At 41.4% G+C, this 23,911-nt stretch overlaps 1 protein-coding gene across 1 annotated transcript in view; it reads right to left on the bottom strand.

Annotated features, from left to right (window-relative positions):
* LOC126109440 (uncharacterized) overlaps positions 1-23,911 on the bottom strand; it is an 841,290-nt gene that overhangs the window by 91,653 nt on the left and 725,726 nt on the right. Inside the window, exons 23-26 of the mRNA XM_049914471.1 lie at positions 15,932-16,086; positions 11,575-11,762; positions 5,165-5,318; positions 1,243-1,461 (exon numbers count right to left, since the gene is read on the bottom strand). Of these exons, the coding sequence (XP_049770428.1) occupies positions 1,243-1,461; positions 5,165-5,318; positions 11,575-11,762; positions 15,932-16,086 (716 nt within the window). The remainder of the gene's footprint in view (positions 1-1,242; positions 1,462-5,164; positions 5,319-11,574; positions 11,763-15,931; positions 16,087-23,911) is intronic.

A 23,911-nucleotide genomic window follows, 5' to 3' on the forward strand; every position in this document is an offset into this window, starting at 1 on the left:
CAGGTTCACCATGAAATTCTACCAGTATATGAACCAAATGCAATGTCATGACCAGCTGTACTGAAATGGTGCCAACAATTTGACTGACACCGCAGATGTGAGTGATGTTGATCAGAAAGAGCAGATCTTGTACTGTGCGGGGTCCCTTTTTTCAGAAGCTGAAAGAACATCTGTGGAGAAAGAGATTTTCCGATGACGACAGTCAAAGTGCAATTCTCACGTGGCTCTGTGACTGACGAATGGATTTATATTAATGAGGAACTGAATGATTGGCAGAGTGTTCTGACCACTGTTTGCAAAGACTCTGTGATTATATCTTGAAAAACTGTGTCCTTATCCGTGCCACTTTAAAGTGAAGTGCACAACTCAATAAAAGTTACTCGGCCTGCTGAAATAATGGGCAACTTTTTCAAGTCCCCTCATGTTGTTGTTGTTGTTGTTGTTGTTGTTGTTGTTGGGGGTCTTCAGTCCTGAGACTGGTTTACTGCAGTTCTCAGTAAAGCTGCATGTCCTCGAGAAAAATTACGGCTGTAGTTTCCCCTTGCTTTCAGCTGTTCGCAGTACCAGCACAGCAAGGCCATATTGGTTATTGTTACAAGGCCAGATCAGTCAATCATCCAGACTGTTGCCCCTGCAACTACTGAAAAGGCTGCTGCCCCTCTTCAGGAATGACACGTTTGTCTGGCCTCTCAACAGTTACCCCTCCGTTGTGGTTGCACCTACGGTACGACTATCTGTATCGCTGAGGCAAGCAATCCTCCCCACCATCAGCAAGGTCCGTGGTTCATGGGGGGGGAGTTCCCTCATAGATGGTACAAAAGCAGTGTGGGCAATTAATTTGGGTCATTTCATTCTTGCTAATGGTTTAATCATATGCATCAAAATACAGTATACTGAACAAAACCTGCAAGACAGGCATATAATGACTCCACTTCCTCATATCCAAATAAATTAGATAAGTCCACAATAACAATGACAGGAAGTGCCAAACACATTCACAGCTAAAGACTTATGTGATATTTGTGGACAAAATGTAACTGACGGGCAAACTGTCTTTTGTAGTGTGTCATGGAAGTGCACATGTGCTACTGGCATCGCACGCACACACACACACACACACACACACGGAAGTGCACATGTGCTACTGGCATTGCACGCACGCACGCACGCACGCACACACACACACACACACACACACACACACACACACACACACACCATATATCTAACAGAGCACTTTACCTTAGGCATGCCGGACTGGATGCATTCTGCCAGCATGTTGTCATCGCCGCCAGCTGACAAGTTGTCGTCCGAGAGGTCCCCTGTTCCCGTGCCAGTCCCCGGTAATGACAACACAGAGAGGTCGGAACGTGAGCCGGCGTGAGACAGACCGGCTGCCGGAGTGCCCTCGGTGCAGTAGGTGCGCACTGTGTCTTCACACGGACCTCCGGCGTTCATCTGCTGGGGAGGAGCAGGTGACCCAAAATTAGAGTCAGTACTTTTCACCAACATAACTAAGAAAGATGTCAGTGTACCTCATTTTTGCCCTAAATGAAATACAAACTTCCAAAACTCGTCACTGTTATTTTAACAGTATGCTGCAGTTAAGCACCTCTGAGTCCAAAGCACTACTTGAAATAACAATATAAATTATTCTCCGAAAGTATATATGTATAAAAAGCAATGTCAGTACTTCTTACTTCAAAACTAGCTCTGGAAGACGTAGGTCTATGTGTATGACCACAGTATGAGAAGAAATTGTTGTATAATCACCAAATTGTAAATGTGAATTACATTACATGAAAAGGTCTACCCGTGGGCAGAGAATTGAAAATTTTGTGAAAGCAAAGTTGGGGATCTGCGTTCTAATTATTGCAGAATCCACTGTTACTTCCATTCATTTCTCAGTACTGTTTTTCACTTTTAGTAGTTTATCCAAATACTGTTTCCATCTTTTCCTTACCGCCTCTTGTTGCATTATTAGCTCTCCATTTTTCCCTTTCACCACCCTTCCACTATCACTTCTTTTTACTTTCCTGCCATTTCCTTTTACTTTCTTCCTTTTCATCTGTGTTCCATTTTTCTTCTTTTCCTTTGCTGCTTTCCTCTCCCTTTCTTTCCACAATGGTGTCTCCTTACCCTTCATCTTTCAAGACGTTCTGACACAGGTGTTCTCTGCAGTGTGTACAAATGCCTCTCTGAACTTATCCCATTCTGTCTCCACATTTCCACATTCAGTGCTTGGTATTTTGAGCTTAAGTAACTCCCTGAACTTTTCTTGTATCTTCATACCTTTTAGTTACCACACTTTTATTTTTTTCTCCCTTTCTGCCTTTAATCTTTCATTTTACCCATCCTCATCTTTGCCACCACTACTCAATGGTCTCTATCAAAACCTTCTCTTGTGAGTGCAGTTACATCCATCAACTGTATATGATTTTGCTTCTCCACCAGAAAGTAGTCAATTACCATATTTCTCCTTATCTGTCCCCATCTGTAACTTCTTGTCTTTTCATTATTTTTCTTCCCATATCATGTGTTGCCAACATTCAAACCATTTCTTACGCAAAAATAAACCAATATGTACCCAAGTCCAATATTACTCTTTAAAGTGAACTATTAAACAATAAGCTACTTGTTATTATAAGTATTGGTAGAAAGACTGAAGGATTTCATTACGGTAAATTTGAAAGTAGTTACTCTGTTTATTACATTTTACTCTTGTTCAACAGCACATGCCACTGCTTACATATTAATTCCCATTTCAGGTCCACCTCGAGAAAGTCGTGGCATGGATGAAAAGGCACCTACACTTCCACTCTTCCTATGCAACTGTTTCCCTCGCATTTGGCACAGGTTTGAAGACTTGGGAAATTTTTTTATGCTTCATCAAGTCAGATTCTGCCATCACTGCCAACTGCTCATCAACAGTCCTTTCTCAGATTGTGACCTTTGCACACCCTACTTTTGGTGTTCCGTAGCTCTAGTAGTATATGGATTACTTTATAAAATTCACAATTCTCTTGTTTGTCAATTTTTCCACTGCCGTACACAAAATCACAACAACAAACAACTATTATGCGGACACTATATTGTGGCAGTAAGCTGTGAGCGTACACAAAAGAGAACTTGAGACTGCTCGAGTGGTGAGGAGTGGTGCTGGGGAGCAAGCCCCGTCTCCTTCACACAGTGGTGCCACCTGTGTCCGTGTTCTGTGCACCTACGAAACCAGAGCTGACCTAGCAGTCATAGGGATCATTAACGCCTTCTCGTGTGGTGAGAGTTGCAGTCAAACCTCTTTATGCAGCAGTGTTATTGTCTTCACTCACTTCAAAATAAGAAAGAAAATGACAGTGCACAAGACAAAGCAAAGTGGAGTGTAATAAACTATTTGGTGGCGACTACAGTGGAACTGTTCACTGCGGTTGGCAGTGGTGGCACACAGCCGACCTACTGGTAACTTACACAACCACAGTGCAAAATAACTGCACCTAAAACTGCCACAATATAGTGTCCACATAACAACAAAATAGACAGCTATTTGTATGCACACAAACTTTCGAACAAAAGCAAATTGGCATTGTTTTCGCTCGGACATGTGGCCATACAACTGACACCGAGGGTAGTGACAAATACGAGGGTAATCCCGAAAGTAAGGTCTCCTATTTTTTTTATAAGTACCTAGACCTGTTTATTTCTACAATGGTTTACATCAGTTTACAGCTTCAACATTTAGCTATTTTTCAACACAATCACCATTTCTGTCGATGCATTTTTGTAGACGCTGTGGCAGTTTTTGTACGCCCATGTCCGCCTCCATAGCTTAGTGGTAGCGTTTCTGTCTACCACGCAACGGGCCCTGGTTCGATTCCCGGCAGGGGATGGGTGTTTTGTGTCCTTCATCATCATTGACCCACAAGTCATGGAAATGGTGTCAACTAAAAATGACTTGCAATATGGTGGCCGAACTCCCCCCACATGGGGCGCCCCGGCCAACAATGCCTTATTTCATTATTGTATGCCCATGTCATACCAGCTCGCTGCCATGCTGTTCAGAAAGTTATGAACCTCTTCTTTCACCTCGTCGTCGGAGCTGAATCGCTTTCGGCCAAATGTTCTTTTAACCTAGAGAACAGGTGATAGTCAGGAATATAGGGTGGGTGGGTGATTACGTTCCACTGAAACTGTTGCAGGAGAGCAACGGTTTGCCGAGCGGTGTGTGGGCGAGCGTTGTCATGGAGAATGTGTACGCCCTTGCTCAACATTCCTCTTCTCCAATGCTGGATTGCCCTTTTGAGTTTTTTCAGAGTCTCACAGCACCTGTCAGCATTAACTGTGGTCTGAGCAATTCAGCTCCGATGATGACGTGAAAGAAGAGGTTCATAACTTTCTGAACAGCACGGCAGCGAGCTTGTATGACATGGGCATACAAAAACTGCCACAGCGTCTACAAAAATGTATCGACAGAGATGGTGATTATGTCGAAAAATAGCTAAATGTTCAAGCTGTAAAGTGATGTAAACCATTGTAGAAATAAACAGGTCTATGTACTTACAAAAAAATTGGAGACCTTACTTTAGGATTACCCTCGTAAAAGTCAGAGCAAGAGTGAAGCATTTACAGATAAAAACAGAGGGAGATATTGCCGTACAATATAAAATATTCGCCACCCTTGGTAGAAAACATCAGCAACTCCACAGCAATACACAGGTAACTACCTACAACGTCATTAATACTACCCTGCCACGCTGCAAAATTGCTGTGTATTGCACCCACATTGCAGCAATGTTGACAGAATTGCTTTTGTTGCCAAATATTTCCGTAAAATATAGACCACAAAAACATGCCTTACAGGACATTGTCAGAAAGCTGAGAGGCAATTTCAATCTTGTTTACATGCCTGCTGTCTGGCTCAATGCTATATGTCAAGTGGTTACCTTTACTCCTTCCATTGTTTATTATTAATCCAACATAATTCAAGATTGGCACATGACTTACATTCTGATGCAGGCACACACGCGTATCTACAGCTCCACCTCACTGGTAATGGTATTTTTGTTTAATGAATTATTGCTCACTGTGTTCTAATTTCAGTAACTAACTTTCCTCAAGACATGTAAAAGCAGTAAGTCAAAGGCACAGTAAAGGAGAGTGCAGCACAAACCTCTACGTAGTTGTTCTGCGGCTGGGGCGCAGCCACCACTTTGGCGTGCCTGCGAGGGCCGGCTCCCACCTTGAGCGGAATACCGCTGGGGCGGCCCGGGCTCCGGTTCGCGTGGCCGGCCGACCGGTGGCCCAGCCTGTCGTAGTGCCGCTGCCTGCAACGGCGAGTACTCTCAGGTGAAACTGATACACTGGGTGACAGTTGCTAAGAAACAGGTACATTGTCGGACAGGAATAATCACAGGTAATGATGGGCGATCTGGAACCTGTTACGTACGTAACAGGGGTGGTGGTATATTTATAAAAGAAAAGGGTACAGACTTCACCAAAATGGAAAGCAGGATAACACACATACATATGTATATAACAATGAAAACAATTTATTATTCATAAAATTATTTAATTGGATAGATAAAAAATCTACTCACCAAGCAGCGGCAGAACACACACAAAATAGACTGCTGTGAATGGCAAGCTTTCACAGCCAGCGGCTCCTTCAGGCAGAAGAGTTAAAGGGGAAGGAAGAAGGGTGAAGGAAAAGGACTGGAGAGGTCTAGGAAAAGGGGTAGATTTTGGGAAAGTCACTCAGTGCTGCAGGCAGGAGAGACTTACCGTATGGGATGAGAAGGAAGGACTGACTGTTGGAGACTGCATTGGACGAGATTTGAGAACATGAGAGCTTTTTCCACCTTTAGTGGAAGACAGGGTAATATGCAAAGATAGAGATTACTACTAAAACATCAAAAATGGCTCAAATGGCTCTGAGTACTAAGGGACTTAACATCTGAGGTCATCAGTCCCCTAGAACTTAGAACTACTTAAACCTAACTAACGTAAGGACATCACACCGATCCATGCCCGAGGCAGGATTCGAACCTGCGACCGTAGCAGCCGCGTGGTTCCACACTGAAGCGCTTAGAACTGCTCAGCCACAGCGGCCGGCACTAAAACAATGTGCACAAGTTAATAAGAGTGAGAAGCTACGCAATTACCGTAACTACTCTTTGCATCACTCTGTTTTAGTTTTCTACATCTTTCATTGTGTTTCCTGTCTACTTTACTGCACCCTCCCACCTCTGTTATGTACAATGCACTTAGCTTCTCACTCTTATTAACTTGTGCATCACGATTTAGTAGTAATCTCTGTCTTGCATATTACCCTGCCTTCCACCTTTAGCTCTCAGATTTTCAAATCTTGTCCGACGCAGTCCCCAACAATCAGTCCTTCCTTCTCATTCCTTACGGTACGTCTTCCCTGGCCCACAGTGCTGGGTGACTTTCCCAAAATCTGCCCATTTTCCTAGACTTCTCTAGTCCTTTTTCTTCACCCTTCTTCCTTCCCCTTCAACCCTTCTGCCTGAAGAAAAAGCCACTTGCTCTGAAAGTATGTCAATCAAAGCAGTGTGTGTTCTGCCGCCACTTGGTGAGTAGATTTTTTATGTATTCAATTAAGTAATACATATGTTTATAATTGACACAGGCACAACTCCCTACATAAAGTACGATATTGGACTCTCAGTAACGAATATGACCTCCTCAGGCACTAATGCACATTTTGCACCTGTTATTCGTGCTGGCTACCAAACTGTTGAGTCCTTGGGGGATACTGCCACACTCCTCTATCAAGGTGGTTTTCAGTTCTTGCACGGTTTGGGATGGGGGTGTTCACTGACAAGAACACCTGCTAAGAGCATATCACGCATGCTCTATAGCATTTACGTCTGGAGAATACGCAGGTCATTCCAGACATTCAATACCTTCATTTGCCAGTGTGCCTGACATCTCAGCAGTCCTGTGCAGGTGGGCAGTGTCACCCACAAACAGAAAGTTGGTACCCATTAACAGACACACACAATCCAGAAGAATCTCACTGCAATAATACTCTGCTCTAACAGCACTTTGTGCAAAGATATGCAGCAGTGTTTGGCCATTGTGTATAATGCCTGTCCACACCATAACGTCTATGCCATACTGATGACATTCACAAACATTCTGTGTTCTGTAGTGTGTTCCCCTCTCTCTCCACACTAACTGGCATCCAGGGTCACTTGCCACAGAGAAGCAGAATTCACTGTAGAATATCACTCTGGACCACTGTTGCTGACCAAACCTACATGCTCCTTACACCTACAAACTCATTCTCGACAATGGCGTGGTTGAATTGGGCCGCATTCAAAGGCTTCCGAGTATACAAACGAGCCTGATTTAATAGCCGTAAAATGGTTTTGGCAGCAGCTGCAAGAACTGCCGTGATTTACCTAGGAGTGAGCCTTCTATTCCCTTTTGCTACTAGGGCTACCTATTGATTCCCTTGCAGTGTGATGGTATGTCTATGACCACTGGTGTGCTTCCGCATAGCATTTAGACCGTCAGTGGCCTATCTTAACTGTGAGACGACATTTTTGGACACACACATTATTGTGGCCACAGCAGTAATACCTTGACTGGCTTCAAGTCGTCCAACTGCTCATCCAATCATAAGCACTTAACTCATGTCTCACAGACATGCTGTTGAACCACATGGAATGTCACACTAATTGGTTCCACAACCACCTTTGTCAAACACTGTACTTGTTGAACTGTTGAATGCAGTTAACACACCCCACCCTTTACCCTTTTACTGTCATCGGTTGGGTGCTCCGAAGTAATTGTTGATCGTTCCGTAGCTGTTGGGAGTTGTTCCTTAGCTAGGGTCAAGCACTGTAGTTCAGTGCCTGTGAAATTCTGAACTATTGACTACTGTAGTAAAGTTTCATTGTCCTCCTGTGACGTTGCCTGAAGATTTATGGCAAAGCAGAACTTTGTGGTGAGCAATTGTAAACAAAGTCTGACTGCACAGGGATGAACTTTGCTAATTTACAGGGTCAGGAACGGCAATCGTTGAGGTACTTCTTAACACACTCACCACCATTGCTGAGATACATTATACTGAAGAAATGACATTTTTATTCTCATGTCGTACGATCCTGGTACCTGGGATTTTAAACAACGTATGGCAGCCATCTGTACCTGTATGAGATTGTGAAACTGTTGACAGGTCAGAATTTTTTCAGATGTAGCCGAAGTTTTTAGAATGAGAGAGGGATTCACGTACGAACAGTTATCGTGCTTTTAGCACTTGACGGCTTTCCCGAGCAGCCATGTTAGATAGTTACTTTCCACAGATAGTACTTGATTTCTGACAAATAAGACTAATATTGGTACAGTGTTATCTTCGTATTATTTCAGGAATCACATCACCTGCATTTATACTCCACAGTCACCCGTACAGTATCGATATGAACCTTCTGGTAATAGTGTCATTGTGCACTTACTTTCTGTAGACACATCCTACAGAGGGTAACTACATGTTCAATTCTCGATTCACTCTGAGTTCTATATATCAGTCAATTTTTTATAACAAATTACTATTAAGCACAGAGATTTCACAACCTTTCTCCACTTGTCTGAGTATAAACAAGAGATAAAGGTGTAGTAGATGACATGCTGATTTCACAAGAAGCATGCAGAGAAAGCAGATTAATAATACACAAGACAACACTTTGCACGTTGCAAAAAATAATGGCGTGTTTCAGTGTTTAAAAATTCTTTGGTTGACTATACAGGTGCAATACTGATTTAAATTACACTACTGGCCATTAAAATTGCTCCACCGTGAAGATGACGTGCTACAGATGCAAAATTTAACCGACAGGAAGAAGATGCTGTGATATGCAAATGATTAGCTTTTCAGAGCATTCACACGAGGTTGGCGCTGGTGGCGACACCTACAACGTGCTGACATGAGGAAAGTTTCCAACCAATTTCTCATACACAAACAGCAGTTGACTGGCAATGTCTGGTGAAACGTTGTTGTGATGCCTCATGTACGGAGGAGAAATGTGTACCATCACGTTTTCGACTTTGATAAATGTGGGATTGTAGACTATCGCAATTGCGGTTTATTGTATCGTGACACTGCTGCTCGCGTTGGTCAAGATCCAATGACTGTTAGAAGAATATGGAAACAGTGTGTTCAGGAGGGTAATATGGAATGCCGTGCTGGATCCCAATGGCCTCATATCACTAGCAGTCGAGATGACAGGCATCTTATGCGCACGGCTGTAATGGATCGTGCAGCCACATCTCGATCCCTGAGTCAACAGATGGGGATGTTTGCAAGACGAACAACCATCTGCACAAACAGTTCGACGACATTTGCAGCAGCATGGACTATCAGCTCGGAGACTGTGGCTGCAGTTACCCTTGACGCTGCATCACAGACAGGAGCGCCAGTGATGGTGTACTCAATGACGAACCTGGGTGCACGAAAGGCAAAACGTCATTTTTTCGGATGAATCCAGGTTCTGTTTACAGCATCACAATGGTTGCATCCGTATTGGGCGACATCGCGGTGAACGCACATTGGAAGGGTGTATTCGTCATCACCATACTGGAATACGACCAGGCGTGGCGGTAGGGGGTGCCATTGGTTACACGTCTCTGCTACCTCTTGTTCACATTGACGGCACTTTGAACAGTGGACGTTACATTTCAGATGTGTTACGATCCGTGACTCTACCCTTCACTCGATCCCTGCGAAACACTACATTTCAACAGGATAATGCACGACCCCGTATTGCAGTTCCTGTGCGGGCCTTTCTGGATACAGAAAATGTTCAACTGCTGCCCTGGCCAGCACATTCTCCAGATCTCTCACCAATTGAAAACGTCTGGTCAATGGAGGCCGAGCAACTGGCTTGTCACAATATGCCAGTCACTACTCTTGATGAACTGTGGTATCGTGTTGAACCTGCATGGGCAGCTGTACCTGTACATGCCATCCCAGCTCTGTTTGACTCAATGCCCAGGCGTATCAAGGCCGTTATTAGGGCCAGAGGTGGTTGTTCTGGGTACTGATTTCTCGGGATCTATGCACCCAAATTGTATGAAAATGTAATCGCATGTCAGTTCTAGTATAATATATTTGTCCAATGAATACTCGTTTATCATCTGCATTTCTTCTTGGTGTAGCAATTTTAATGGCTAGTAGTGTACTAAAGAATACTGAGGGGTCACAAGTAACGATAAGAAGCACTCTTTAAGTCTGTATATTAAAATGAGAGTTAGTCAAAGCTGCAACTTATCACTTCTTCTCACATAATTAGCTGGAAAATCTAAGGAAAACTGAACCAAAGTCTCAGTACCAGAGAAATTGTACAGAAATGTCTGTCACTACAAACAGGTCACGCGTACAATGTACTACACGCACTGACAACGGGAGGCCACGACGTTGGGATCACAGATTTGCTTGAAACTTAGTACACTTTTAGTAGGCCATCAAAACAACGTAATGTGCAAATTGTAAGGTGCACTACTTTAGCAATTTTGAGAAAGTCACAAGAGAAGTTTTACACATCTATTACGTAACTGATGTGTCTCTACGTAGGTGCCAGAGAGCAGAGTTCATGACCACGTGGTTAGCATTCGATCTTTGTAAGAAGAATGTATACGAGGCTACAGTTTGACTCTGCTGAAACCTTTATTTTCGTAGTGCAAATGTAAATTCTGTGATATTCAAAAAATTTGCACCGACACTATCTGTTCTTGCTACTTAAGCTATGTCTCACCACTACACAGGTTAAATGCCAGATGAGGCCTGCCTTTGTATCTGCAACTCGAAGTGTTGAGATGCAATGTAGTTCCAGATACCTTACCAGATTGTATGTACCGGGTAATCAAAAGGTCAGTATAAATTTGAAAACTGAATAAATCATGGAATAATGTAGATAGAGAGGTACAAATTGACACACGTGCTTGGAATGACATGGGGTTTTATTAGAACCAAAAAATAAAAAAATACAAAAGTTCACAATATTTCCGACAGATGGCGCTTCATCTGATCAGAATAGCAATAATTAGCACAACAAAGCAAAGATGGTGTTCTTTACAGGAAATGCTCAATATGTCCACCATCATTCCTCAACAATAGCTGCAGTCATGGAATAATGTTGTGAACAGCACTGTCAAGCATGTCCGGAGTTACAGTAAGGCATTGGCGTCGGATGTTGTCTTTCAGCATCCCTAGAGATGTCGGTCGGTCGATCACGATACACTTGCGACTTCAGGTAACCCAAAAGCCAGTAATCGCAAGGACTGAGGTCTGAGGACCTGGGAGGCCAAGCCTGACAAAAGTGGCGACTGAGCACACGATCATCACCAAACGATGCGCACAAGAGATCTTTCACGCATCTAGCAATTTTTTTTGGTTCTACTAAAACCCCATGTCATTCCAAGCATGTGTGTCAATTTTTACCTCTCTATCTACATTATTCTGTGGCTTATTAAGTTTTCAAATTTATACCGACTTTTTGATCACCCGGTATACGAGATTTCACAAATTACGACAGGCGAATGCAGTAAGGCACCGACCTGCCCGTGCCGGGCATCCCCACGCTGATGCAGGCGTTGAGCATGTCCTCGTCCGCCTCCTCCTCGCCCTCGCTGACAGGAGGCAGCTCGCCGCACTCCGTACCCTTCTCGCGGTCCTGCTTCTCCGTGCCGTCCTCTTCGGACGTCACCTGCAGCGACGGGGACTGCCTGGGTGTCGTACGAACTTCCTGCGGCAGGAGAATTACGTCAGTGAAATCCGGAAAAAAGAGGGAGAAATAGCTCTTGTAAAAAACAGTGGATGAAATGGTACAGTATCAACATTTGGAAAGCTAGGGAAAAGAACAAAGTGGCCTTCAACTTTACAAAAACTTTTAATCAAGTCTTTCTGCTCACTAAAACTGCTACCAACCAAAACCGAGGTATAAATAGCATTGTGCACCCTCAAAGAGACAAACTGCAACCTACATGTTCAGACAACTGTAATCATTTATATTCTAATTACGAGATTGAATTGCTGGACAGTAATTACTTTCAGGAGGAGAAATGTTAAGTGCTGTTGACAGACATACATAAAATCATAACTACTAGTTCCTCCTCATGGAGGAGACAGTGACAGGTTGAGAAAGATTAGGAAGAAAGGACCAGTTACTCAAACCCCTGGGTTTTGGAGGAACTATGTCATCTCTCTTTCAAGGATTCCTATTAAAGTTTCACATCAGTTTCTCTTACGTGAAAGTACAGAAGTTTTGTGTAGTTAAATTCAGGATGTTTCCCTTTACAGTCATTGTATACAAATGAGTAATCAGGTAGTTTATTAATATTATGTTAAAGTCAATGCACTTCAAACAATACACCATTGTGTTTCTTATTTTTAGACAAATAATTCTGTGTGTTAGTTCAAATACTGGTTTATGTTATTTTGTTATTTGTTTGAGGTACTCCTTCAGTGGTGTGTGGTTGTTTGAGTTTGCCAGCAGACACCTTTACATCAGAATGAGCAATGTCAATATTTTCAAGGGAGAATATTCGTGAACAACATATATAAATGCATTCTGTAAAAAATTTACAAATCATTTTAATGTCAATTCGGTACCCACACTAAAAGTACGCATATATATATGATCGCGCAATAAATGCACACCGATGTACAATTTAGTAAAACTTATTTAAAGTGTGCAAGAGAAAAAGTAAATAATTAATATGCTGAAACGGAATATACTCCCATGAATACGTTTAAGATTTTACCACTTCAGTACCCTACCATGTGGTGACACCCTGGTGCGAAATACGACTCTGAAAGAAATAAAGTTCACACTGAGAATTAAAAAAAAAAAAAAAAAAACATGAAACTAATGAAGAAAATATTTACTACACGACTTTACTACATTTTTGGATGACCCATACCCTCTAGAGCTCTGCTTGGCAAAACCATAAAAAATATTCTTGAACAATGAAAACTCTAGGTTGGAATATTAGGAAAAGTTAGATGCTAGTCACCACAAGGATGGCACATCGAGTCACAGACACCACAATGAAGAGACTGTTACACAGTGAGCTTTTGGGCAAAGCCTTCTTCAGGGGGAAAAACAACAACAACAACAACAACAACCAACAACAACATGCACATTCACAGTTCATGCACACACGATCCCCCCTACCTCCGGCTAGAATGCAAACTGGCTGGAGCAGCCTAAAAGAGCATTGCTGTATGCATGAGGTGTGTTTGCTTGAGTGAATGTGTGTGTCTGTTTTCTTTTCTGATGAAGGCTTTGGCCGAAAACTCGCTGAGTGTGTAACAGTCTTTTCATTGTGCTGTCTACAACTCAACATGTCATCTTTATGGTGAGTAGCAATCTGTACTTTTCCTAAAGATATTCTTGAAGTATATTCTGTTTTAACATATTAATTATTTACTTTTTCTTTTGTGTAATTTAAGTTTCCACTGCATTGTGTATCCATGTACATTTTCTGTGTGAACATACATGATAGTGGTCTCAGTGGGGATATCAAATTGACATTAAAATGATTTACAGATTTTCAGAGAACTTTTTTTATATATAATGTTAATGAATGTTTTTCCTTGAAGAATATTCGATTAACTTCTTCTGATGGGCTGTGTGGAGTTGGAAGCTGCATGATATACTTGTTCTAATGTAAAGGCATCTGCTGAAAAACTCCAACTGTCCCACATCACAAAAGTAGTACCTCAAACAAATTATAATACAACACTAACCAATAATTTTACTAACAGAAAATATTATATGTATAAAAATATGAAATGTGAGGGTGCATTGTTTAAAGTGCACTGTCTAAAACACAATGTTAATAAACAACATGATTACTCACTGATAAATGACGACGAGGGTACAGTTAACTTTGCGTCTCTATTTAAGAGAAAAATACCAAATTTAGCTACGCAACAATTCCGTACCCTCACAGTTACACTTTTTATGCATTATACTGATGTACTACAACTCTACCACTGTACTGTGGTGCTCATCCACTGTCTGTTACCATGCCTACTCGATAAATACTCCAGGAATTGATTGCATCTTGTCTGCTATTTACTTTACAGATGTGCTGCACTGTCCCAGAACACTTTTAATCCAAGATTTCCATTTGAAAGGAATGAGTATGCTGAAAACGATGTAAGGTGTTACATCCCACTTGCCAAGAGGGCATTGTTGAGGTGGGAGAGCTAGAAGTATTCTCTTGTAATATGTGACATGAAATGTAACAGAGTCCCCACTATGATTTCATTTCTACTGAGCATCTCTGAGGTACTATTGAGCAAGTTGTGTGCATATAGGACTCAGCTCTGACCAATCACCATGCGGTCATGAACTCGTGGATTGGGACTGTTGTATAATGCAATCAGTGTCTCGTGGAGTCTGTGTAACAATGCTTTGCTGTTGTCAACAGTGTGAAATGGAAGGTGCACTGTGCTATGAGATGTGTCTAATTGAAAGAGAATGAATGGTCTTTCAGAAGTCACTACTGAAGTATGCATGGTCAATGCTCATAACTCTTGTATCAACAGCTATACGGGCCCTAGTATGGTGTTCTTTACTGAAATGGTATACTTTTTTAAAAGCCATTCGAAGGACTAACACAGTGCTCAACACTTGTTAAGGTTAGTACTGAAAGTTCTGTGAAAGTATCCAAGATAAGAGCTAAAACTGAGTGGCAAGGTAGCTGGAATACGCTACTAAGATATAAACATTTCTAAACTTCTTCCGACATTGAACCTTCCATGAAAGCCATACTTGACAGTATTCACACTGCAATAGTGGACTCAGCCACTTTATCTCACAATTTCAGCACATTTATCAGATTATCGATGTCTGTTCCCAGTTAATGTAATGCTTATGACGTGGCAATATTAATACTTCAATACTTGAAAGGTTCCATATATTTATCGCTGTACAAGTTATTTAACAAATATGAGATGTATATAAACAAATGAATACATAAATTAATGTTGTGTAACTTCCACCCAATGCAAGCTATGCTTGAATGTCAAATCCATTGTTACTTCTCATTTGATCTCAACAGATTGAGTTGGCCCTCCTTCTATAGCCACCACACATTTAAAAAAAATTGTCCCCATGTGATCACCAACTGGTCATATACAAGTCAACATCCCCTTTTTCTCAACACTTAATTGTTGTACAGGGATGAATGACATCGTTAGAAAGGTTTTTTAATCTGCTTCTGGTACTGCAAACCGGTTTTGTGCTAAAAGTTACTATTTGTGAAAAATTTTAACATAAAAGAGACTTTTAACTATTACAGGCAAAAGGGCATCGTGGATGTCCAGCTTCATACTCATTATGAATAGTATTTCATATGTTTTAAAATACTTATTAACATGATAATTTGTATAGAGCATTTTCACAGACAATAACTGCAATCACTGCAGTAGTCCATTATTCCTACCTGTCGTACACACTGACTTTTCTATAAGAATATGCTCTCGGAAACGACAAACATATATGTCACTGTCATCTTGAATTGCGATTTACCTACTTCTACTACGGCCTAACATGCTTGCTGTAATTGAATTGTGTTCAAACTTATGAGCATGGAAATGTATATACAAGGATGTATCATGTCGTTCAGTTAATTTTTAAAGATATTTTTACTTCATTCCCACAAATACCCTTATCCCAATGACTACTCTTATTCCAAATACAGTCATTATTTACTGGCTTGACTCGTGTATCATCATCTGAACTTTGTCACCTGCATACAATCTCTTTGTGCTAAACTCAGTAATGATAATTACCTGTTCTCTCTTTCTTTCTACATCTTATGTAGTGCTATTTAAATGTCACCACCAAACTATTTCCACTTATATAAAAAAACTACACAGTTAAAAGAAAATGTTCCTTACCTTCAAAAGAGTATCATTTGAGATCTTTGGCTCATCATCAATGGTCAGTGACGAAAGACTCGTTGCTCTCGAAAACTCCACAGGCGTGTCCTCCTCCTTAAATGCCGCTACATCATCTTCAAATACACTTGCCTTGGGAGCGTTCGATCTGCCACCTGTCCGTAAAATACAAAATTTTCAATGATGAAACACAGCTTATGGTGAACAGGCCAGCCAAAGTGCATAAAGCTAAACACAATACTAACACATCAATAATAAGGTGATAAACCAGACAAGTGTGAGAAGGATGCACACACTGAGGGTTCCATGCAAAATTAATTGTGTGTATAAATAATAATAATATTGTGTGGTTCAATGGCCTGGTTCAAGTCTTTCTACTGGAGGCCATTTCCATGTGTTGCGTGTCCCTAACACATCCCAGTTACACAGGGAATGATGACCTACAGTTTAATGTGTAATCTGAACTACCTGCTGTTTCTGGTGACTCCTCACATCATTCCGAGGTGCACGCTAGGTTAAAACAAAGACTGAAAAATCTGTGGTCTGACCAAGATTTGATCCTGTGATCTCTTGGTTTGTATGCACGTGCTTTACCACTAGACTAACATGCCTGACATGAATATAGATAGTTCATCTACGACAACGAGCTAAAAAGTAATTTCTCCAAATTTTCTATGTGAAGACTCTTTAAAACTTTTTAAATAAAAACATTAACATTCGACATCATTATCCTTCATGTCTACATGTTTATTCCTCAGTCACCCTGGTGATGAATATATTTATCCTAATGAGAGGCCAGTTTGTTGATACCATCACTGTAGAATGTTTGACTTTGTTAATGGAGCCACAACCTCATCTCTGCTAGCATCGCTTCATCACTACTGAAGTGAACTCCTCAAAGGAATACTTTATGTTTTGGAAAGAGATGAAAATAAGATGGAGCTAAGTTGAGACTGTATGGAGGATAAGTGTGCTCTACATGTAGATGAACTCTTCAAATTCAAAACTCAATTACAGCACGCAGTTTCTCACAAACTGACATACCGTATTTACTCGAATATAAGCCGCACTTTTTTCCGGTTTTCGTAATCCAAAAAACCGCCTGCGGCTTAGAATCGAGTGCAAAGTAAGCAGAAGTTCTGAAAAATGTTGGTGGGTGCCGCCACAACTAACTTCTGCCGTCGAATATATGTAGCGCTACACAGGGATGCTTTGCAGGCACAAAGATAAATACTGGCACCAAAACTTCTGCGTTGGCAAATAAATGGAAAGAAAAGGTAGAAGAATGTAAACATTATGTCGTGTATTCTTTCGTGTTTGCTGCTATCTTATTTAAATCCTGTCTGCCTAATAAGCTACGAAACTAGAGTGAGGCAACAGCAAACGTGGAAGAATATAAATATCATGTCATGTTTATATTCATATTATTCTTATGCTGAATAGTGATACAGTCAGAAATGAAGCACGGCAACTGACTAGATTTTTAAATCTAAAATGTCTCTAATTTCTGTGTTGAATGTAATGTACTAAAGAGGCATCTGCAATGATTTTCAAACGGCCAAAAATGTCCGCTAAACTCTCGTTCAGAACATCTTCTATCACACGCAGTCTATCATTTGGTTCTTGTTGATCATTATCAAAGAAAGCAGCAGTGTAAGTAACAACAAATAGCAATCTATTGCTTTTCTTTTGCTTATGAGAACATTCCTCTCTTTTTCTATTGTAAGCGGCAGTAGCGCGCACAAAAGCGAGCCACACCGTGAGCGGCTAAGGTCGTAAACACTCATTATCAGAATGCGACAAACAATGCATGACACAGTACAATAATGCATTTTCAGCTTAGAGTGATGTAAACACCTATAACAATGAGAACAGCACTTATCAGATCAAAGCAAAATAAGCAATCGATTCAAACCAGACGAAGCACGTGAAGAAGGAAGGTTACCTGTATAAATACGGACGGAGCGCCTGACACATAGCAATGGCTACTTGGTAAATTTTAACTGTTAAGCTTACGACTCGAACCAAACTACTGTAGCTGTATCTTCATCCTTTCGACCTAAATTGTGTCTCATGCTACAATGGACCAACTTTGCTTCGATTGGTTGGTGCAGTCTAAAACTTTTCTCGACCCTTGAATTTCGAGTCTCAAATTTCAGGTGCGGCTTAGATTCGGGAACATTTTTTCCCCTTGATTTCGAGTCTCATTTTTCAGGTGCGGCTTAGATTCGAGTGCGGCTTAGATTCGAGTAAATACGGTATTTACATTACACACCGCCATGATACTTGCTACAACTCGAAGTCCCCTCATGGCAGAAGGTTGCAACTGTGTCAGTGAAGTGAGAAAGTTGACTGAGTAATATGCATGACACGTAATACGTCAACCAATGTTGAGAACAGAATAAAAAAATTCAGAAGCATTACTTTTTAAAACGTTCTTATATGTGTTTTGATTAATGAGTTTGAGAGTATCAAAATAGGTGATGTATATGGCTGTATCTTTTGACTGCATTGACCTAGAAGCTTAAATTATTTACACTGCCGAGGGACCGTAGAACTTAGTACCTGACATAAATTTCAGCTCATTACCTCTACCTGTTCCTGAGAAAAAGGGCTCTTATCAGACAGAATATATATGAAAGCGTTGGTACATTGATAGAGACAATAACAAACACAAACACACACACAAATCTCAAGCTTTCGCAAGCCACGGTTGTTTCATCAAGAAAGAGGGAAGGAGAGGGAAAGACGAAAGGATGTGGGTTTTTCCCACGTGGAATGTTTCCCTCTATTATGTATGCTTTGGCTTTTTGATGCTACCGACAGACCATAGACCTCAGGATGTGACATACATTTCAATTTAGGACAGAAAGAAGGTCAACATCAGTCATAACATCTGTTTGTTTTTTATTGCATTGCAGATCTACATTCCAATTGACAATGCAGTGTTGTAAGTAGTCATGCAGACTGAATGTAGTTATAATGAGACACATTGAAATTTAACTCGGGCATGTGCATTTGATACATCTACTTGTTCCTGAGGAAAGGGGTCTTAACAGTTTGACAGGACGGACAGACAACAAAGCGATCCTGTAAGGGTTCCGTTTTTTCCAACTGAGGTACGGAACCCTAAAAATGAAAGTTTATGCCAGCCTATGACTCCAACCTATATTCCCTGCTTTTCACGAGCAGTTGCCTTAACGGTGAGACTATCTGTGCACACCTTCAGGCCTGACCCAGGCTTTCACTGTTGCTCATGTTTCCACCTATGATTACCAAACCCTGCAACCACGGGTTCTCACGAGCTATGTGGGAAACGCACCACTGGGAGAATCAAGTCAGTGGAGGATGCTGTCTTGTGTGCCATTAGGGGTATATTGCAGTGAAGATTCATTGAAAAAAAAAAATGAATGATACAATAAGTTTTCACCAATAACATTTCACATCTTGATTTAATAACATTTAACATCTTGATTGCATTAATGTCACACAATCATTAATGCAATCAAGATGTTAAATGTTATTAAATCAAGATGTGAAATGTTATTGGTGAAAACTTATTGTATCATTCATTTTTTTTTGATCAATGCATTCTTCCTGTGATGACGTACGGATGCGAGACATGGACACTGAACTCATTCACAAAAGGGAAACTTAGGACAGCACAGAGAGCCATGGAGAGATCAATGCTGGGCTATACAAGAAAGGACAGGAAAAGGGCAGATGACATCCGGTCTGTGACAAAGGTTAATGACATCTTAGAGAGAGTAGGTTCCTTGAAATGGCAGTGGGCTGGCCACGTCGCAAGAAGAAAAGACAACAGGTGGACGAAGCTAGTACTGGAGTGGAGTCCGAGAGAGCACCGGAGGCCTAGAGGAAGACCACCAGACAGATGGGACAAAGACATCAAGAAGATCGCTGGTAACACCTGGCAGAGAACTGCCCAAGACCGTCTCACTTGGAGAAGACTGCTGAAAGCCTACCTGAATCCACGACTCGAAGAGGCCACATCATCTAATGATTGAATTGGCTGATGATGATGATGATGAACATCTTGATTTGACTTCTATCAAACCATTCATTTCATTTCAGAAACCCTAATTCTGTTGAATTCTGCTGACTCTTTGTTGCAAGCTGCTACCCATTAGAGATCCCCGAACTCTTTTGAGACTTGACTCTCAAGTCTCTAGCACTGCCCATTTACAGATGTACACTGGTCTCTTGAGTCTTGTCAGGTATAAGTAGACTCTAGCAGTGTAGGAAGGTGAACAAGTACACGAGCTTGCAAGAATAACCGAGGATTCGCGGCATTGCAACCACTTACACAACTGTTGAGCTCTACGATTATTATAAGATTAGCACGAGAAGTTCTCTGAATTGAATAGAAACACTTTTTATTTTTCAATGTAGTCCTTCTGTATACTAATGCACTAGATCTAGCGATGTTCCAATGTCACTATCTCATCTCAAAAAGAAGATTCCTTTAGGCCCACAAAATACTCTTCTTCTGCTGTCAGTTCTTTGTCCAAAAAGAATTTCCATCCCATGAGAAACATTTTGAGATTGGGGGAGAGATGAAAGTCTGGTGGACTCAAATCGGGCGAATATGATGGGTGTGGCAGCAATTTGTATCTTAGTTCACATATATCTGCCACAGTAATGGCACTTGGGTGTTGGCAAGCACTGTCTTGATGAAGGATCACTTACTTCCTTTTTAAACCTTGCCTTTTTCCATGTATCTTTTGGCATAGTTGGTCCAGAAGGTTAGCATAACACTGTCCCATTAATTCTTTCACCGATGGGGAGATACTCTAGCACAGGGCTTAACAACTGGCCGGTTTTGAGCGCGAGTACTCGCGTCTGCTCAGGCACGTGCTCGCGAGCAGGTGCAAGGTCGCAGAGTAGGGAGGGAGGGGAAATGCGCGCGCACGTTTAAATAGAGCCACAGCGTGCCTATTGAATTTGCGCCGACTGTGTAACATTTAAAGCACTACGATCAGCTCTAACAGTCATTGTGCTGGTTAAGAATCATGTCAAGCCGCCATTGTGTAACCCCAACCATGCTTTTGCAGTTCAACCCCCATTGGGAGGAATTGTATCTGTTCACAGAAAAAGATGGTGTTGCAAAATGTTTAGTATGTCACAAAACGCTGAATTCTTTGAGGAAATTTAATTTGCAGCGACATTATATGTCGTACCACGCGAAAGACTACGGAAGTGGAAAATGTGATGGACCAGATCGTGCACAGGAAGTTATTAAACTTTGAAGGAAGCTACCTGAAGAAGATCTGGACGACAAAGAAAAATCAACTGAGGCAGCTCTCAGAGTGAGTTACAAAATTGCTTTGCTTTTAGCACAATCCCTGTGCCCCTTCACTGATGGCGATTTAATAAAAGAATGTTTGGTAGTTGCAGCGGAACATATGTGTCCATCTCAAATTGAACAGTTTCGGATTGTGCCATTATCTAACATGACCATTATGCGCCGCATACAGGACATGGCAGACGAAGTCCAGAGCCAGCTTGCAAATATCTGTAAAGATTTTATGGCGTATTCTCTAGCTCTGGATGAAAGTGTTGTTATCACTGGAACAGCGCAGCTTGCCATATTTATTAGAGGTGTTAATAGAGACCTTCAGGTGAGGGAAGAGCTCCTCGATGTAGTAGCCATGAAGAACACTACAACCGGAGGTGATATATTAAGTAGTGTCGAAGAAAGTGTTGAAAATATAGGATTGTCGTGGAATTCGTTAGAAGCAGTGTCTACAAATGGTGCACCAGCGATGACAGAGAAAATATCAGGTTTCGTTGCGCTGTTGAAGGAGAAAATGCAAAAACTGACCATGCCGAATGCAGGGAAAAAATCAGGTTTCGTTGCACTGTTGAAGGAGAAAATGCAAAAACTGACCATGCCGAATGCAGGGAAAAAATCAGGTTTCGTTGCGCTGTTGAAGGAGAAAAAGCAAAAACTGACCGTCCTGAATGAAATAAGGGGCGTTCACTGTGTGATCCACCAGGAAAACTTATGTGCAAAGAGTATCACTCTAAAAAATGTGATGGTTGTTGTTGTTCGTACAACCAATTATATAAGGAAGCATGGACTACAACACAGGCAATTTAAAAGCTTTCTTGAGGGTGTAGAAAGCCAGTATGGTAGCCTGCCTTATTACAGCGAGGTCCGCTGGCTTAGTCGTGGCGAATTATTAAATCGATTTTTTTGCCTATTAGATGAGATAAATGTGTTCATGGAAATAAATAACATGTGTTCCTGAATTGAGAGAGCCTTCATGGAAATGTGATCTTGCGTTCTAAGCAGATTTAACTAGCCATCTGAATGCTTTGAACATTTCCCTACAAGGTAAAGATCTGCTAATTACTCATTTCATAGATCGAATCCGAGCTTTTAAAATGAAATTGACACTTTGTGTGAGTCAGCTGGAAACAGGAAATCTAGCTCATTTTCCTAAATTATCATCCATGAAAGATGTTCACAAAGTCTGTGAACGTCATTCACATAGTTTAGTTGCCTTTAAGGAAGAATTTGATCAACACTTTCAAGATCTGACAGCACTAGACAGAGATTTTGATCTGTTCGCCTCTCCATATTCAGCGAATATTGAAAAGATTCGTCCTGAGCTGCAATTAGAAATTATTGACCTGCAGTGTGACAGAGAATAGAGACAAATTTCAGAACAAGAAAAACATTTTGTAATTCTACAGACACTTCCCTCAGGATAGATTTCCTCGTTTGCACAAACTGGCGGCTACAATAATATCAATGTTCGGTTCCACGTATGTTTGTGATCAACTGTTCTCTGCAATGAAATATAACAAGACGCGCCTGAGAAACGCATTGTCTGACCAAAATTTAAACTGCACGCTGCGCCTACAATGCACAAGAACAATTACTCCGAACATAAACGCAATTGTAAACGACAAAAAGTACAAGATAACCGAGAATCCCACACTTCAGTGACACCTTTTATTGTGTAACAGTTCACAAATTAATACGAATGTAGAGGCGTACACTAAGCTAATAAAATTATGTGGCACGTGTACATTCTCCTTTATTTGTTTCATTTGTCGCAGTAGCATTCGTGAGTGATATCCCTGCAAGGTGGCCGCGGATTTACACTGACTGGCGGCAGCTGTAGTGTGCCCCACGTGACTCTCCCCACTTTCCGCTCTGGTCTGGTAGTGGGGGTAGCGTGCTCGCGCTGCTCTGTGCTCGCGCCTTGCTGCTCACAGCTTGCTCCGCGAGCACGTATGTTGTGAAGCCCTGCTCTAGCAGCAAAATCTTTTTCACATCCCAAAAAACTGATGCTATGACCTTTATGACTGACCATATTGGTGAATCAACATACTTCCACTGCTTTGACTGTTGATTCTTTTTCTGGAGTATAGCAGTGAGCCCAAGTTTCACCTACTGGTGCGAAAAGGCTTGCAGGTTGCTCCAAAAAATGTGTCAAATACGGCTCAGACATTTGCATCCTGATCCTGCATTAAGAGTCACAGCACTCATATCCAATTCCATTGTTAAGATGTGATGTGCCTGGTTAGATGATATCCTTACTCAGCAGCAATGTCCCACAGTTTCAGTCAGCAATCCTCCATGACCATTTTATGCACATTTGCTCATGTGAGCTGGCTCGTGTACACAGCACAGCAGTAAGCAACCAGCTAACTGATATAACATGAGGAAAGGTTGAATGAACTGAAGATAGGGGAGGGACGGATCGGAACAGGATAGCTTTGCGATAAGTCTTGTTCTAGGGCCAATAATGTTATGTTCCACAGAGATGCATTGTTTCATGGTGGCTCACTAATGTGTTTCATGGCAAACTTATTTTCTAAGACAGTTGTATTAATGAAAAAGACAATAAAATTGAGTGAACATTTCTTAATATTTTGATGAAGCGAAGAACATGGGGCAACTACAAACAAGACATGATATTTCTTATCCGAGCAGCCTCATGATGA

Source organism: Schistocerca cancellata, chromosome 12 (genome assembly GCF_023864275.1).
Source record: "Schistocerca cancellata isolate TAMUIC-IGC-003103 chromosome 12, iqSchCanc2.1, whole genome shotgun sequence".
NCBI lineage: Eukaryota > Metazoa > Arthropoda > Insecta > Orthoptera > Acrididae > Schistocerca > Schistocerca cancellata.